General features: G+C 45.0%; 1 protein-coding gene across 3 annotated transcripts in view; it reads right to left on the bottom strand.

Annotated features, from left to right (window-relative positions):
* Positions 1-1,648: 1,648 nt before the first annotated feature.
* Positions 1,649-17,365, bottom strand: part of TTC7A (tetratricopeptide repeat domain 7A) — a 172,968-nt gene continuing 157,251 nt past the window's right edge. For all 3 annotated transcript variants that reach the window (XM_027898243.1, XM_027898244.1, XM_027898245.1), the window contains one exon: positions 1,649-5,857. In XM_027898243.1, the coding sequence (XP_027754044.1) occupies positions 5,636-5,857 (222 nt within the window). In that variant the 3' untranslated portion in view covers positions 1,649-5,635. The remainder of the gene's footprint in view (positions 5,858-17,365) is intronic.

Here is a 17,365-nt window from a genome sequence, read left to right as displayed (position 1 = left end):
TGCTTGAGTTATGCCGAATACACTCATAAACCAAAGCAGCCACAGTTATGAAGAAATGTTGTTCAAAAACTCCATCCTTAATCTCGTTTGAATAGGAAACTAAGGGGCTGACTTTTTAAGAAGGCCCTCTTGAAGCTTGCCCAAAAGATTACTGTGTAAATGCAAAGAATGCTCTGGGAGCTCTTGAATGGAGACATTTTATTTCCAAATAACCAAAGGAGTAACTGTTTGTAGCAAAAAGATGATTAATGGCATTGCCACCAAAATAAGGTGAGTCCCTAAACTTGATGGCATAGTATTTGCGTGTTACCTCAATGTTACAGTTTCTCACACTACCTTTGTTTATTTTTACTGGAAGAAGCACAAGAAAAACACAATGCTTGCTTAAATCTCCATAAATCCAAACATCTGAAGCTACATTACTCCTTTTTCCTGGCGCTGTTCCTCTCTGAAAGCATGCTGCTTGCATGCTCACTCTCGTTTTTCCCATGAACTACAGGGTGTAGGCCAAAATACCCTTTGCAACTGGTAACTTGCTAGGCACACTAGGTTCTAGTTAATATAACAACTGGACGTTTCATAATACTCGAAGTATCCATGGCATGAATGTATTAAAAACCCTGAAACTCGCAGGAAATATGAGCAGCATTTTTTGTTTTCCACAGGGTCAATTTTATTCGTCTGGTCAAAGCATCTTACAATGACAAAAAACAGTTAAGTTACATGGAAAACTGACACTGACACCCACGTTAACAGCATTAGAGTGGCGTGTAGGACACGCTTTCTGTGTGCAAAACCTGAGCACCTCTCTGTGCACCAGCTCAGGGAGGTTCTTATTTGTATCATCGTGGGCCGCTACGCAACAGCGCAGTGTTGCATCCCTATCAGTGGTTTTAGCTACTGACTGGCATGCGTTTCGGTGGGAAAACCAGATGGATCTTTCAGTATCCAGTCACTTGGGAAACTGCTGTGGTTTACTGGCGCTGAAGGCACAAGCCAGTTCACGAAAGGCAAAGTTGGAGGAACCATCTTGGCAACTGCTGGGTCAGTGTTTTCCTGCCCTCCTGCCAACGTCACCAACTGACGGATGATTTGGCTTCTCATTTCTAAGAAAATAACTTTCTATCTGACCACGCACTGACATCCTGCAGCACTGAACAACAACTCAGCAGTAGGGAGACTATTGCCTGGAGCCAGGCTTAGGGAACCCAGACGGGCACTGCAATCGTCCCTTCGGGCAGAAAGCAGCTCCCCTTAGCCAAAAAAGGAGGGAAAGATGTCTCAGCTACACATGCCCATTGCATAATTGTCAAATATGCCTGTAATATAATTCCTTCAGAGGCAATTACTGCTGCAGTGTGGTTGCTTTGGGAAGCCTTCCTCTCCAAGGCTGAACTGCAACTATCAAACCTCTGTTGGTTTGGCTGAGAAAGGATCATGGTAGTGATGTCTTCTTACTAAAAGGGATTGTTTCCCACTCTGCTGTCATTAAAATGAAATACAAACTAGCCAAACTCATTCTTCACCAAGACTCTCTGAATATGAAACATTTTTTGGATAAAATAACTGTAATTCAAACTGCAGCAGCCAGTGCTGTGCCTGCTTTGGTACCCAGCCAGTGAATTTTAAAGTAAACACCCTCCAGGACTGTTCTCCGTTTGGATTTATTAGTCATTACCAAGAAAAGATAATTAGCACTTCTGAAGCATTGTGATAATCAGAAGCATGAAGTGTTACCAATAGAAACGGACTGGGGTACTTGTGTGGCGCAGGAGTTTGCAGCTCCGTACTCCCTGTACGGAATGAATACATGGGTGGGCAGAGCCTCAGCTGGAGGAAATGCTCCTAACTACCAACTGCTCCAATGGAGCTAATGACACTGTACGCGGGGTAAAGCTCCACTTTACAGGGGACCTGTTCCCTGGCCTATTGGGCTTCTCCTTCTGTTATCCTGGAGGCAGATTAATTTTTTTTTTACAATACACAATCCTTCTTGTTGGCCAAAGGCAACAGCACATACTACTCCTTTACTGCACAACAGGAAAATAGAAGGTAATTATTTTTCTTTTTTGTATGCACCCTGCCAACAAAAAGGAAAATAACCTTGTGGTGGAACAAGAGGAACCTGATCCTTTAAGCAATGATGTGGTTTTTTTAACCTCCCTCTTTCAAAACTAATGAATGAGAAAACTGTTGGACTCAAGTCAGTGCTAAAACTCATGGAACTGATTCCCCAAACTTACTGTTCCCCAAACTTCCATTACTTATGAACTGTAATAATCATATGAGGGATGGCATGTAAATCTTGTGTTGTTAGATTTCAAACCCTGAGTATTAAACATGCCAGGCTTCCTGCCACACAAAGAAGTATTACTGAGCTCAGATAAGTAATTCTATCAGATTTATCAATGTTGCTATCTAAATAAATATCACAATATTGTGCTTGTCTGAAATAGTTGTCTGTTTTTCTGTATCTGGAAGTGCGAGCAAAATCCATTCTGAGTAAGAGAGGCAGCATGTAAGCTTGGAGGGCTTCTCTTTTGGTAAGCATGAGTAACAAAGATGGCTAGAGGATTTACCCCCAAGATTCTTTTAAGGCTGCAACAACCACTTTCTTTCCTGCGCTGTACAGAGCATTTCAGGCCAATACAACGCCCCTCCAGCCAACAAGGTGTTCTGTATCCCCTGGGAAGCATGCAGCAAATCTCAGGACTGAGGTCAGTATGCATGCAAAGCACTTTGCAGATGCTGCAGGGGCTGTGGCGTGGTGTGTTGGTAAAGGCTACCTTACCCATGGTGATTCCTGTTGATGCTGATGGCCTTTACTCATGTACATCTTCCTGAAGCAGAGGCTCTTAGGACTGCAATTCCAATGCCAGTAACACTCGTCAATGCACTTGAGAAAGATGGGACCACCCTGGCAACATCTGACTTACTGACGCACTCAAAGTATTCGTGAATGTTTGCCCCTCTCCTAGGAAGATGACTCCTGTGGCAAGTCTGATTATTGCCAGGATGAAGTTTGCCAGATAGCAACAAAGAGCATGGGCTGGTGGCTGTTTACAAGCTACGCGTACAGAAGTAAATGGGTCTGTAAGTGTTTGCTTTTCAGCTGCTGCTGGGAAACAGGCACCCTCCTGCCAGGGCACAGACCAGCTACGTTACAGAGCTCTTAAAGCAGTTCCTTGGTCATAGAGGTGGATGCGTAGCTTGTACTCAAATAGCTGTCCAGTACACAGGAGTTGCTATGGCAGTGCTTTACAAATATACATTGCACAACTGAGCGGCGATGTCGGACCACACTGACTCTTTTTTTCTGTCTAACACAGAAGGTTTGCTCCCACCCTGGAATCTGTGGAGCAGAACAAATACCAGAATGTAACATCTATCTATATATGTCTCTACTTAAGTCTATTGTCAGATTGCATCTGACTGTGGAACTGTGTTTAAAACACCTGGGTAAAAATTTACATATTATGCCGACAACAGCATCTCTACCCCTCCCCTTCCCTCTTTCCCACCTGCAGTGCAGAGCAAGCCGACTTCATAGCATCCTTCACACCAAAATGGGTCTCGGCTGTGTCTTTTTGTCTTGATGAAACTCATTTAATTCTGGTACTTTAACACCTCCTCCTTCCTCTGCTGCTGGTGCTATTGCAAACAAGAAATGTGACCGGGTAACACTGTCTCCTTGGAAACCTGCCTCTGGCCTAAAAAAGTCAGTTTTGGTGCCTGTGTGGCACTGGAAAGCCAGAGAATTCATGGGCTGAGCACCGTTTCATGGCTGGGCTCTTTTCACCTGGACTGAAATTAGCCTAGATCAGACCTAGAATCCCTCAGTGAATAGATAAATAATCTGGGCCATTGCACCAGGATGATTTAATGGGAAAAAGTAAAAATATTTGCCTGGCATTGCACCAGGCTGCTGAGAGAAACCTCACTGAGAACAGTGTACTTCCCTTGGCGTGGGCATCTCGAGCGAGGGCTGGGGGCAGGAGCTGTGCCATGGTGTGGTCTGGGAGCACTGCGAGGGCCTAACTCCCCATTAGCCTACAGATTTCCAAATAATTGTAAACAACGCTGACTTCAAGTCTGCTGCCAGAGCCTCAGGCTCTTTAAGCAATAACCCCAATTCATTTATTGCCTAAGGATATTATTATTTCCAGAGTGAACTAGTTAAGGATCACAATACTGGGTGGAATTACAATACAAGGTGTGTTTTAGTGCAAACTTACTTATGAAATAGTCACAAATCTTCTTTGTATGAAAATAGGAGCAGAGCCCCAACATTTTATTTTATTTTTTTTTTTTAGAAAAGTGCCTGCAGCATTTCTGCATCATCTTTATCTTTGGACTGGTCTGGACAGGGCTGGCTCCCGTGGGTCGTGTCACAGCACGGTACGGCTCCACCTTGCTGCCAAGGCCCCGGGGAGGTCAAGCAGAGCTAAGGAGCAGCTTAGCAGGGGGTACTGCCAGCTGTGTCCCCTGCCCTGGCTGTGCCAGCCATGGGGAGGCTGTGCAGATTAGAAGCTCTTCACTCTTACATCTGATACGATACACAAAATGATCCTGCTCCACTGAAGGCTCAACTCCATACCTCTCATGTGAAATTTCTAAGGACAATCCAAAGATTTAGTTTCAAGAAAGAAGTCATTCATATATACACATACTGCCTTCAGCATAATTTCCCTTAAAAGACTGCTGCCATCTTTTGTATCATGAAAAGATGGATATGAAAATGTTCTCTGCCAGGAACAGTACAGTAGAGTACAGAGTTCAGTCACTATATAATGGTAAACACTATATTCCTCACTAAAAGTGATGCAAGAGGTGATTAGTAAGAATGAAACTTAGAGATTATAATTAGCTACTTCATGTAAAGCCTTTCAATAAATATGTAAGTGGAGATACATATATGTTTTTAATACTAGTTCAAGTGTGAACTGATTTGGTCTTTGGTCTTTGTGCTTTTGTGAATTATACTGCAATATTAGCTTTTCTAAAAAATAAGTATTTTTAATTTAAATTGGTCTAGGCAAGTGCTACGCTAAATATAGTGAGCATATGCAGTATATAAAAGGAAGGCAGGAAAAAGGATTATCAAAATAGCTGAAGCAGTTTTGTAAACAGCATATACTGCATGTCTATTTGGTGCAATTGTCATTCTTGTCCTGTCAGATCTGTGGGGAGGCAGCCACATGTTTAAGCACAACTTGGTCAAATAAGTTGGTGCATTTACTCCTGTTTAGAGCAGGTCTGGGCTTTAATTCAGGGCTTGGGGTTTTATCTTTAATGAACACTGAAGGTGCAAGTGCTTTGAACAGCTGTACTCTCTAGCATGATCTTTTCACAGTCACCTTAAACCAACACTTTGAAATAAGCCTTGATACCAACTTCAACAGGAGGTTAGCTGGGCACCTGTGAAGAAAAAGGCATTCTCTATTTCTGCGTGTTGCAAATTCTTCTACAGTTCAGCTTGTCTCAGCTAAGCGTGTAGGCCTGAGCCCCATCCTGGAATTACTTATCCCAGTTCCAGGTTACAATGGCACTTTTCTATTGGGCTTTTTTCTTTGTTTATTTAATTGGTTTTGGTGTCTGTTCACAGAACGAAGGTGCTTAGCTGCAGGGAAAAGCTTCAGAGCTCCCTGGGTATGACAGTGAATGGAATGACAGGACTGGTGGATTCAAGGTCCAGTGCAGTAAGGAAGCACTCGATGGCTGCTTCGTTTTTCCCCTGAGCTTGCAAGACCTCTCCAAGGCTGTTCCAGGCAATGTGGCTGGTGGTCTGGATATGGATGGCGTCTCTGAGGACTTTCTGGGCCAGTTCCCTCCGCCCAAGTCTGCTCAGCACCAGGCCCTGTCAACAAAAAAGTGATGAACAGTTAACAACGGCACAAAACAGAGGAGGAAATGGAGCACCCCCAGCTCCCACAAAGCTGGGCTGCCATATGAGATCAGGCGCAGGAGTCCTATGGAGGGATTATTTAAAAAAATAATTGTGAAAGTAATTTTTTTTTTTTAAGCAGACACTGATCCAGAAAGTGCTCCTGCTGGGTGTTACTGGGAGAGCCTATACTGGTGCTACACAGAAGAAAGGTTACAGGTCCTTTAAGTATCCATCTCTCCTTGCCCAGAAAATAGACAGAAGTTCAATTACACCCCATATCTTGCACATCTGGAACATGCAGCTGAGGCTGAGGTAAAGTCTCTCACCTCCTACATCCTGAGCATATAGAAAGATCTTTCTTCTTAACAAATAGGGGACAGAGGGATGTGGTCCCCTTCCAGTCTTCTAGGGGCAGGCTGTATGTAACAGCATGGAGTGTAACAGCTCTGTCCTCCTGCACTCCAATGTAGATCCTAAAGCAGTGTGGGGGAGGAGAAGGATGCAGGAACCTTGTTTAAAAAACTGTCCTTAGGGTAAGAAAAGACATAAGTGGGTGTAACCATCTGGAAGGAACAGAGGGGGAGGATGAGAGAAGTGTTAGGAAGAACATGTTTTCCTATAGGGCTCTCATGGATGTGGATCTGAACCCACAAAGCACCTAATGAGCCAGGCTCCATGTTAATTATACAGCAGTCAGCCACACCGAGCCCCGACAGCCATGAGGGCTTTGCGGGCCACAGGGCATTAGTGGCATTTCTCTGCTTCCTCCTGAAGGTGCACACAGCAGGGTGAACCTCCCACCAGCTTCACCCAGGGATGGCCCCTGGAAGAAGCAGACAACACTGCCATATTGCCTGCCAAGCTCTGCATGGCCTCTGCCTGCACTCACCCATGGAAATGCTGGAAAGTGGGATGACTGTCTCACTTCATGCTTTGCCTGGGAAAACACAGTAGGTGGATGCATATATTTATAAAGAAAATCATTAGCCTAATCTTTAATGTGTCTAATTGCCTTTAGTTCATATGAAAAGATGTGGGAAACCTGAAATCTCTTGCAACTAGAACCCAAGAAAATTTCTGATGAAAGAATGGTGATGCTTTTGGAAACAGTGAAGACTTTTCCTCTTTCTTGTTTTCTCTATTTTCCGAAAGTACCATTAGACACAGGGTGCATCAGCATGACTAAGACCCTAAGGCCAGTGATAGTACTAATACCTACAGCCTGAGACAAAAATTAAGAAACACCCATTTAATCAAGTACTGGCGGTGCTATGAAAAGTTTCAGTGCCTCTTTCTTGCCCACAGCCTTGACCTGAATAATCAACTCAGAATCAAATCTGCTAATTTAGAGATGCAGTGGGGGTGTTTTCTTCTTTAGGTTTCTTTCCATGTAGGAAAACAACAAGGCAACGGGGTCTAATCTTACCACTGCCTTGGGAGCAGGCACACGTGGCACAGAGGTACCCTGGTGGGAGAGGCTGGTTCCCTTGGAGGTAGCTGCCTGGAGATGACTGCAGGCACGTAATGACAGACTGGAAGGAATTTGTGCAATTATAATTTGAGTCACCCGCTTGACAGGGATAATGAGGCATAGAAAGGGCAAATAGTGTGGCCATAGCAAATCTGCTGCTGAGCCAAGAATAGACAGGAGTTATCTCAGCTCAAGTTTGTCCTCAACCACAAACTCACTCTTTCTAAAAACTCTTCCTGTTGCACTGACCGAGCAGAGCCGATTGTGCTCTCCGGTTGCTGGGGACCCATCGCTGTCCTCGCCCTGACACTAAGTGGCATCGAGCCTCTCAGAGCTCTCAGAGGCTGCTGGCCCCGAGGCAGAGAGGCCAGCAAGCCTGTGCAGCTGCTGCCTGTCAACCCACTCCAACGAGGAGGGGAATTCCCTTCCCGGTTGACATCTCGCGCCTCTCAACAATGCTGCAGTGAAATCCACCTCATCGTAAACTGCTCGTGCAGCACAGCTCGCCTGTGCTCCCCAGCACCCTTGCTGGTCAAGAACCAAAGACTGGCCTGGCCTCCCTCTTACAGCTTCCCAGTGTTTCTCTGCCTGTGCTTGAAGTCCCTGCAGCTGTTCTGCAGCGCTGGAGGAAGCTGGATGCAAACCCAGGTACTGTATTCTCCTGGGGGAGATGCTGAAGCTGACGCCCACCAGTATGTGCAGCACGTGTGAACATTTGCTCATAGGTATTCAGTGCTTTCAAGTTTGCCAGTTTAGCTGAAAAAAGATCTGTGAACTCTCACAAAGGGTGATTCAAGGCTCCCCAAAGCCAAGGGAAGGCCTCCTGTTGATGCTGCAGTATACTGCATGAGCGAAAAACTGCTGTGTGTTTCTGGAGAGAAACACGGCAAACATTTTTTAAGGAGTTTAGGATTTCCTGCCACCTCTTTTCTTACATGCACCGCTGTTGGTACCAAAGGCTGCCCAGGTCCGTGGCCCTTCCAAGGCATGCCCACCACCCTGCTTCCCTTTTCTGACCAGGAACAGCCCCCATGCCTGCTTCTTGCACACTTGCCCGGATTTCCATGTAGTGTGGGGACATGATGCTGGGCTTCAGGCCTCAGCCCAGGTGGAGGTCAAGGTTTGACCAACCCACTCTGCAATCTCCATCCTTGCCAGTGTTCCCAAGCCCCAGCACAGAGACCTATTTCTTTGCCCCAGAGTGAGCTGTGACAGATGGTGTCAGCCTTTTCAGTGAGGCTTAACTGAAGCGGCAGAAATATGCTGCTGGATGTTTAAAGGACAGGTTGAACATCATTAATGCTGCGTGCAGGAGAGTTTCTTGCTTTATGTTTCCTCTCTCTCCTCTTCCCCACCCTGCTCCTTGCAAACCACAAGCATTTTCTGAGAGCTGGAGGCTGCACAAACCCCAAACCTTAGGAAGAAGCAGCACCGAGCATTTGAGTTTCTGTTTCCCTGAGGTATTTGCACTTGAGAGCTTCTCCTTGCTCCTGAATTTCTTATTTCCCCATGGAGTCTGGCTTGCTCTAAACAATGCCTGCATGTTGTTGCTATGTAGGTCCAGTTGAAATCTGCCTACAGTGCAAAAGAAAAAAAATTATATATAAATTCAGAAAGCCACCCACTGACAGGCAATTTGCATTTTTATCTGGAAGATTTTTTTTTAAAAAGAGATTTTTCTAATGAAAGTTCAGCTCATGAGTTTCTATGGAAACTCATCTGCTTGGTGTGCATGCATAATTTCATAAAGTCAGATCTCAGGAAGATGAGCAATTAGTATAAATACAAGCAGCAATGTGATTAAGGGTTTCATCCTCTTATTCCTGAAGATGGAGAGTGGGGGCTGGGTTTTGTTGTCTTTCCTCGGTTTCTATTTGTGTTTTTGCCAAACTAACTGCAGTGACTGGTGTACAAGGTAGCCTGGCTTCTCTGCCACCTCCTGGCTAGCACTGGCACTTCTGGTTTTGCCTGGTGATTTTCCTCCCAAAGACGACAAGTACCTCTAAGTATGGCCTTCTCTGTCAGTGATGTTGGTACTGAGTCAGGCCCAGAGGAGCAATGGGGACAGGCTTATTTTTAAACTCCAGCAAATTATAAATAGTAAAAAATCCCAAACCAACCCAAAAGGCGAGTGGGAATCATTTTTCTTTCAAGCTCCTGTGGGCAGCACATCCCCAGGGCTCGCACCCCAGGCCTGTGCTAGCCACGCACACAGGCATTTCACGTCCCGTTTGTGCTAATACAGCTGCATAGTGCTCGGATGCTCGCTCACTCACTCACTCACTCACTCACTCACTCACTCACTCTCACTCACTCACTCACTCACTCGAGAAGGTCTGAGGGTAACTTGCACAGGCTAATTTAATTTCTTCTTTGGGTCTCAAGTTGTACTTCAGATCTTGTAAACAGAGGCAGACTAGTGAGGCCAGAGCAGTGGAAGAAATTAATTTGAGGTGAAGGACTGCGGCACAGCGAGGCCGGTACAGTCTAGCGGCGTACGAAAGCTGAGGGGGAATAGTGAATTTGGACTGCTGATTTAGGGTGCCTTTTGCTGACAGCTGGACTCCTGAATTGATGGTTTTTAATTTCAGGGAACAGAGGGTGCCTATGGGAAGCTTTTTAAAGGTATTTTTGACCTCATCTGCATGCAAAACAAACAAAACCTAAACCACTTCTATGGTGACACTGGGCTGTACTCCCTTGCCTTCAGTGATGTGATACTCAGTAACTGATACTTGTGTGAGGCTATTTTTATTTTAGAATAGGAGAGCCATATTTCAATTTAAGCTAGATGAGAGAAAAAGTGACTTATTTTCAGTTTTCACTAATAAAAAGTGATCATAAACCACATCTGAAGTCCCGCTTTCACAAGGTTGTGAAATTTCTGATCTGTGCCTTTAATTCCTGCGAGTTTGACAAAACCTCCTTAAAGGTTGTTAGCTCATAAAATTCCCAGAAAATAGTGCAGAAAAGACATTATGGAAGACTACAAAATAAGCCTTACATACAGGCTGGAGTTTATTTTTAGTAATGAAAATCAAAACTTCCTTTGCAAATGTTTAGTTCAAACACCTGATGAGCTGCAGGGAGTTATCCTGAGTCGGCATTCTTGTCTCCTTCCACTAAGGTGGCACAGATTTGCTTGTTCTTTCCTTTGGGGCTTGCATTGGAAAGAGATGTCCAGAGAAACATTTTATTCCATTCCTGGAATGTTGCTTTTTGTTGTATTTGCATGGTCATCTCATTCTTGGAGAATCTGTATAGGTGGACTAGACTCTATCCTTTACAAATGGATTTTAGTAATTACATAAACGTTAAGTTCTCTCTATCTTTGCATGAGACTCTAATTCCAAAGTGAGGTTGTCTCTGATGCTTGTCTTAACTGAGCAGAGCATTTTCACCTCTTAATGTCTAAATACCCTAAGATGTTTCCAGAATAAATCAGACTTTGCTGCTGGGCTTCCTTTAGTGCATTATTTAATTAATTTCAAGGTAAATGCAGTATCCTTACTGTCTTCTCCAATCTGTAATACGGACATGTCACTAGTGGTTAGTAGGAGGGTAATCAGCAGCTGGCAAGAGCAGGGCATGCTGCAGAAAAGTACTCGTTCAAAAGTGTGCTTATTCAGCAGAACCCTACAAAAAGCCTTTCAAGATGCATTTGGCACTTGGTGATAACAGTCTCATGTAACAGAAAAATCCGCACTGCTACAGGGCAACATACGCTTCTGTAATTATTTAGCAATCAGAATAAGTTGTAAGCAAAATCTGTTGCATAAACCATGAAATATCAGAGAGTCCTTTTGGAAAATGGCAAATATTAACCCTGCAAATTCTAGGTCTCCTAGAATAAAGACAGACATGAAAGCAGTCAATTGCTCTGCGATTCTTTCCCCCTACATTCATGACCTTTGCATTTCTGAAGAGCCAGGATTTTTTTAGCTGTGAGCAGTGAAGTGAGTTTTTGTTGTGCTGTCACTTAGCCACGCAGCGGCTGGCAGTGTGGGGGTAGCTAATCATCCATTTTGCTGATTCAGTCCAGGTTGTGGTGAATCTGAGCTATACATCTGAGCTTTGTTCCCCTGAAAATACACTGTAGGTGTACATGGAGAAGTCAGGGTCTTCTCACCAAACTGAATTAGAGACCATATCTTAATTTGCTGCCCTAACAAAGGGTGACTGGCATACAATTCCAGGAGAAAGCTCATCTTTCATTTTTTTCTGCTGCCTCCTTTGCTGAGAGCAGCTTTTCCTTCTCTTCCTTCCCCCTCTCCACTGCCAAAGCTGCTGCATCCCCTGTCAGTCAGTGACGCTGAAGTGCTGCATTTGATAAAGCAGAGGAGGGGAAGGAGAGGGGAGGAGAAGGAAGGCAGGCAGGGCCACTGCAAAACGCAGCACGTAGAAAGGAGAAATGAAAGAACGGCACCAGAGGGGGGGAACTGGCAAGCGCTGGGAAAAGCAAAAAACCCAAGTTTGCATCACGATTTGTAGCACTTGTGTACCCCACTACCTGTGGGTTTCAGCTCAGTAGGTTCAGCCCCAAGATTTCAGCTCCACTACTGCAGGCACTGAAGGCAGCCTAGCCTTAGCTGTTTAAACTTCATTGCAGCAACTTCGTGTGCTACTGAGGACTGTGAGGGAAGAGAAGAAATGAGACTGCAAGGAGGTATCAGAAGAGACAGACTAGTTGAGGGTGAAGACGGAGACATCTTAAGCCCACCAGAGACTTGGGCACATGGATATGCTTTATCAACCACACTAAGGCAGCGCTGGCAGGGAGAGAAGAAAAAGCAAAACAAAGAAAAGATCAGAAGTGGTGAAGACCTGAAGAGAGGGACATCCCTTTCAAGAGCTTGTCAATATGTTTTTCAAGGCAGTGAATAATTGCAAAGGCAGCATCTCGCTCCGTGAGTCCAAGGCAAGCCCCCCCCGCAGAAGGGAAGCATTGTGTCGTGCTGCACGCTGCCCTCTGCCCAGGCTTGCTGTCTCTATTTGAGTTCATCAAATGTTAGCAGGGATGTTTCTACCGTGTTTGAAGCTTAAATGTGATAAAACATTTATTGACATAAAAAGCAAACCCTAAGGCAGCATTTCAAACCAGGAGGCTCTGATCTCTTCACAGGGAGGCTCATACAAGCCTAGGGAGAACGAAGAGTTTTTCTGCCTTGTTGGATTGTCGTCACTTAAGCTTCGTGCAAAGCAGAATCGTTTGCTGCATGCTGAATATTCTCTAGACAGTTACTCCTTCGCTGAGACCTACATGGAGATGAAGCAGGAAGCAAGGAAGCCTACCAGGATGCCTCAACCACATGTTTGAGAGTAACTAAATCCAGTATTTGTTTCACACTCTCTTTCCCTATGGAAGGGAAGATTTCTCCCAGTCCTGATCTTAGCAGTTGTCATAGTAATGTTGAAATAGAGCACACAGTAGCTTCAACTAGGACTCAAGCTCATGGTGTTGTCTGTAAAAATGTGCACCAAAAGAAGGTCCCAAATTAATAATAAATAATAATTTAGAACTTGTAATTTATAATTTAAGGTCCCAGTTCTATTATGCTTTGTACTGGCTTCCCTGGCAGAAAGCCTTGTTGAAACTAGTGGGATTCAGCCTAGGTATTTTTAAGTATTCCAGAATCCACGCAGAATTGAGACTGATAAGCATCAGTAAAAGAGAGAAAAGGCATGCAACATACATGCAGGATGCTGAAGAGTGGCAGGTAACCTGCTGGCTAAAGCACTTGACTATAAAGCAGTTGCTGTGCTTCATCGGCTGCTAATGCATTTCACGTTGAATAATCTATCATTACTCAGGAACAATTCAGACAGCAGGGACAGGTTCAAGGGACTCAGATGGAGGAGAGTTGAGAACTTGGCTCTCTTGTGCCCAGGGGGTACATGCTAACTTCTAGCAAATGTTTATAAGAAGGCAGAGCAGCTGTTAAGCATCTCCATTGCCCCCAGGGGCAAAAAAACCTGTCTATATTTTGACAGTAAGCAGGTGCCTATGTTCTGTTGCACATAACAAGATGTTGCTGCATGTAGCTGGGGAATGTCCAGGCTTAAGACTTGGGCATCCAATTAATCCAACTGCCCACAGTATGCAGTTGTAGATGAACGTGGAATTTCTGTCTCCTTAAATATCCTCCAGTGCCAATGCTGGATCTCTCCCCAATTTTTAACGCACTGCTTTGCAACAAAGGAGGCTGATATGCACATTTCCCATGCATGTTATCCTCCCCTCTCCATACAGAGTAAATCTTGTCTGAACGTATGAGTCGTGAACAGGTTCTCCTAGATAACAGTTTCAACTCTGCTGAGGGTCTCTAGGAACCTCAGTCCCACAGACCTAATCACCAGAACAAGTGCTGCATTTGGTATGTGGATGAGCAAGGGCGCAGTGCAGTGAAGACATGGCTGACAGAAGCACACAGCATGCCAATGTAGATTACAGCAGATGTCTTCTGAAAGGAGAGCTGAGATATTTAAAATATCTTAATTTGCTTAGTTTTCCACTACTGGCAGTCTCTGGGATAGCATGTGATTAATGACATCCTCCACACAACTACAGAGCCAGAGCCTCCGAGTGCAGTATCACAGCTGAGCACTAACCTTAGCAGAGCTGCTGGGAAACACACGGAGAGCTGGGCAAGAGCACACTGCTGTGCCCCCAGCTTCTGCTCCAGTGCCTCTGATCCTGCAAGCAATATGTTTTCTTATTGTCTCTTAACACAAAATCTCTCTTAAATCATGAACCTCCATGTACAAAGAGATTTTACTGAATTACAGACAGCATTTTCAGTTACATGCTCAAAAGAAAACGAATGAAAAAACTCACTGAGAAGATGAAGATGTGATAAATACTCCACATAACATTAGTGTAAATGGAAACTCCAGAAACACTGGAGAGCTGTGATGTTTTCATGTTTCCCATTTGTTTGGCAAGAAGGGACTTCTGCTTCCTTCTCTTGACTGTGGCCAGCTCAGTGTATCAGAAGAGTTTGCTGAAAACCTGGAAGTCTTGCTAGTTCCCACGCCCCTGTTTGTGCAGCTGTGTCTTGTGTACCAGGAGGCAACATATTCTGTTATTGTGCTACACCCTCTTTTATATACTATATTATTATAGTCTATGACTCTGTCCTGTCTTTGGTGTGATAACAAGCAGCCTAAATAGCACAGAATCTAAACTAATTATAACCAGTTTCCTTGTTTGTGAAAAACAATGTTTGAAGGTTGAAGTATAAAGGGATAGTCATTCCATCCCTTCTCCCTTCTGACAGTTCCCTGAGCACTTTCTGAAATACTGTTTAAGAGTTCAGCTGCAGACCAACTTGACTACAACAATTCTTAGGCTTTAATTTGATCTCAGGGCAAAGCACAGCATGAGGACAATACTGCTTAGTAAAGCTGCAGTGGTATCTTGAGGGCTGTGTATGGGAAACCACAACTAAAGCTAGTAATCATCTGGAAGATCAAGTCTTTAGACCCAGATGCAAGATTTATTCTCCAGAGATCACTGAACTGCCCCAGGAACTCAATGGGTTTAAGAAATGTATCAGGTTCTTCTCTTGTAAGGTGTTACACACACTTTAGAGAAGAGATCAGAGAAGAGCTGGGGAGTTTTGTCTTTCAAGATTTTATTTTGGTCCCTAAAGTTATATAAACAGAGCCTGAATAATGTGGTAATGAGCACCTCAGGGATATGGAGAATAACTTACCACAACAGGCGAATGCAAGTGATTGGTACAGAAAAACACAGCCACAGATTCTCTGGAAACAGGGATAATCCACCTCTGAGAAGCAGAGCACCAGCCCCCCGCTAATGGACTGAAATCTCTGTGCTGTGCAGTGGATCAGATTTGCTTCCAGCGACCCCAAATGCCCCAGCAGGTCCAGTCTTTTGCTGATACGGGAACTGCGCAATTCCCCCAGGAGAGGAAATGGCCACTCGTAGTGACTAAGTGATGGCTTCGGTGTCAGAAAATCACTTATCACCTTGTTTGTGATGGCTCCACTGTCTCCTCTGGATGGAGGAAGGAAGCCTAGCAACTGAAGAGGAAAAGAGCGGGCAACAAACCAGGAAAACAACTCTGTCAGCTCCTAACTGGTGCTCGGGAACTGTGATCCAGCTGCAGAGCCAGAGATTTGCTGTGATGGCTGGGCTACAGAAGCTGCCAGCTAACTAGTGGATTTGCTGGGAGGATGGCAGTGGGGGAGGGGGCTTTCCGCAGCAAACAGAAATGAGGAGAACAAAGTGTTTGCAATTCCTTGGACAGTGAGTGAGCTGACACACAAACTTATTAACGTGAGCATCCAAAATGCTCATTTCTCCTCTGGGAGCCAGTGACTAGAGGCAAAGCCAAGTTCTCTCCCTCAAGCTCAGCTGCTTCACAACACAAAAATTTGAGTTAAGAGGCTGCTCTAAGGATTGCTTTTCCCCAAGGAGAGCTTAGAGCAGTTATTTTGGGATATCTGAAGTGCAGGAACATTCCTGGGATTCTGCAATAAGCTTCAGAGTTGGGAAAACAGAATCTGCTAATCAGCCATGGTTTGGAAGGAGACTACCAAACATCTCCAAAAGCCAAATGTTGCTCTACTGTTGCCCTGCTTAGTGAAGATGCTCAAGGTATGTGCTGGACAGGCATCATATCCATGGGGAGAGCTTCTCTTAGGGTCAGATTAGAATTAGTTTTGATGGTTCTCTCCACCCCAGCCCATAACCTACCTATTTGGGACTTGCAGAGTACCACTGCTGTACTGGCAGGCAGAAAGCAGCTGTCCTGATTACACTCGGCGTGACTGGGGATGCTTCCTGCAACCACAGCCTCACGTACAACAAGAGCGCAACCCCTTGCTGGGGAATTCCAGTGGAGAGCACCATCACACAGGAGACTGTGCTGATGGTCCACCAGCAAGTGTTGCGCTGCTGAAGTGCCATTTTTGGGAGGAGGTGTAACTAGCTATGTCACCCTGCAGAGCAGGCTCAAAATAGGATTGCACTCAGTGTGCCATGTGGCTCAGTGGTATGTCAGGACATGTATTTTTAGGAAATTCCTCCTTTGGGCAGAAAGGGTGAAGTGCTTGGCCTGCTTTGCAGGCTGCTTGCTTTGCCCAGATCTTCTATGCTAGAACATGGGAGCGTGTCAGCCACCAGTCGGTCTGTGGAGGCTCTGAGAGTCTGGATACAGGGCTAGTCCTAGTCACCTCCTCATCAGGGTGGCTGTGAAAGGCTAAAAGACAGCTGGTCTGCTGCTGTGCTTTTCTGTGTTTCAATGCATGAATGTTTGCTCTCTCTCTCTTTGCTGGTACTTTTCAGAGAGGGAATTGACCTCCAACAGAGCAGGGATGGAGAAAAAAGTAAGGAAGATCAATGTGTTGGGAAGGCTATGGTCTCCAAGGAGCAACAATAAAAATGTACCTTTCAGAATGAATGTGTGAGGGGAATGGGGAGCTCAGAGAAAATAGCTCATGCAGAGAAGAAACAGAGAGAGAAGGAAAAGCAGACAGTAAGTAGGGGATTTAAATAAGGTTCTGGAGAGGAAAAGAGGAGTCTGACTTGGTGAGGCACTTTTTGGGTGCAGCACAGTGAAAAAATGCAGTACATCTCCATGCTGGTGCACAGGCAGTGCAGTGAAAAGGACAAGGTAAGGCAGTGCTGGACGCCACCAGAATCAAATTCTTCTCTCTGACAGACACTGGTTTCCTCTTTTCCCCACAACATCATTCCTATCAGGCAGCATGTGTTCAGTTCCAGCATCTGGGCTGTGACTTTTTGGCAGCTGCACAAAATTTCTGCTATTAAATCCCACCTGCCAGTCTCATGTCTGCTCCCAGAGACCTTTGCCTGTCAGCAAATGTTTCAAAATCACACTGCCAGGCACAGCACATCATTCTACAATCCTACCTCAGGCAAAAACCCTCATGCAAGGACTCCTTTTAACTTCAGTGGGCTGCAGGAGGGAAAGACTAGAGGACAAGCCTCTGGATAAGAGGCAGAAATACTCATTTAG

This window comes from Empidonax traillii, unplaced genomic scaffold (genome assembly GCF_003031625.1).
Source record: "Empidonax traillii isolate 1590-97213 ecotype Southwest subspecies unplaced genomic scaffold, ASM303162v1 scaffold586:size682069, whole genome shotgun sequence".
NCBI lineage: Eukaryota > Metazoa > Chordata > Aves > Passeriformes > Tyrannidae > Empidonax > Empidonax traillii.
This window is presented reverse-complemented; position numbering and strand designations above follow the sequence as displayed.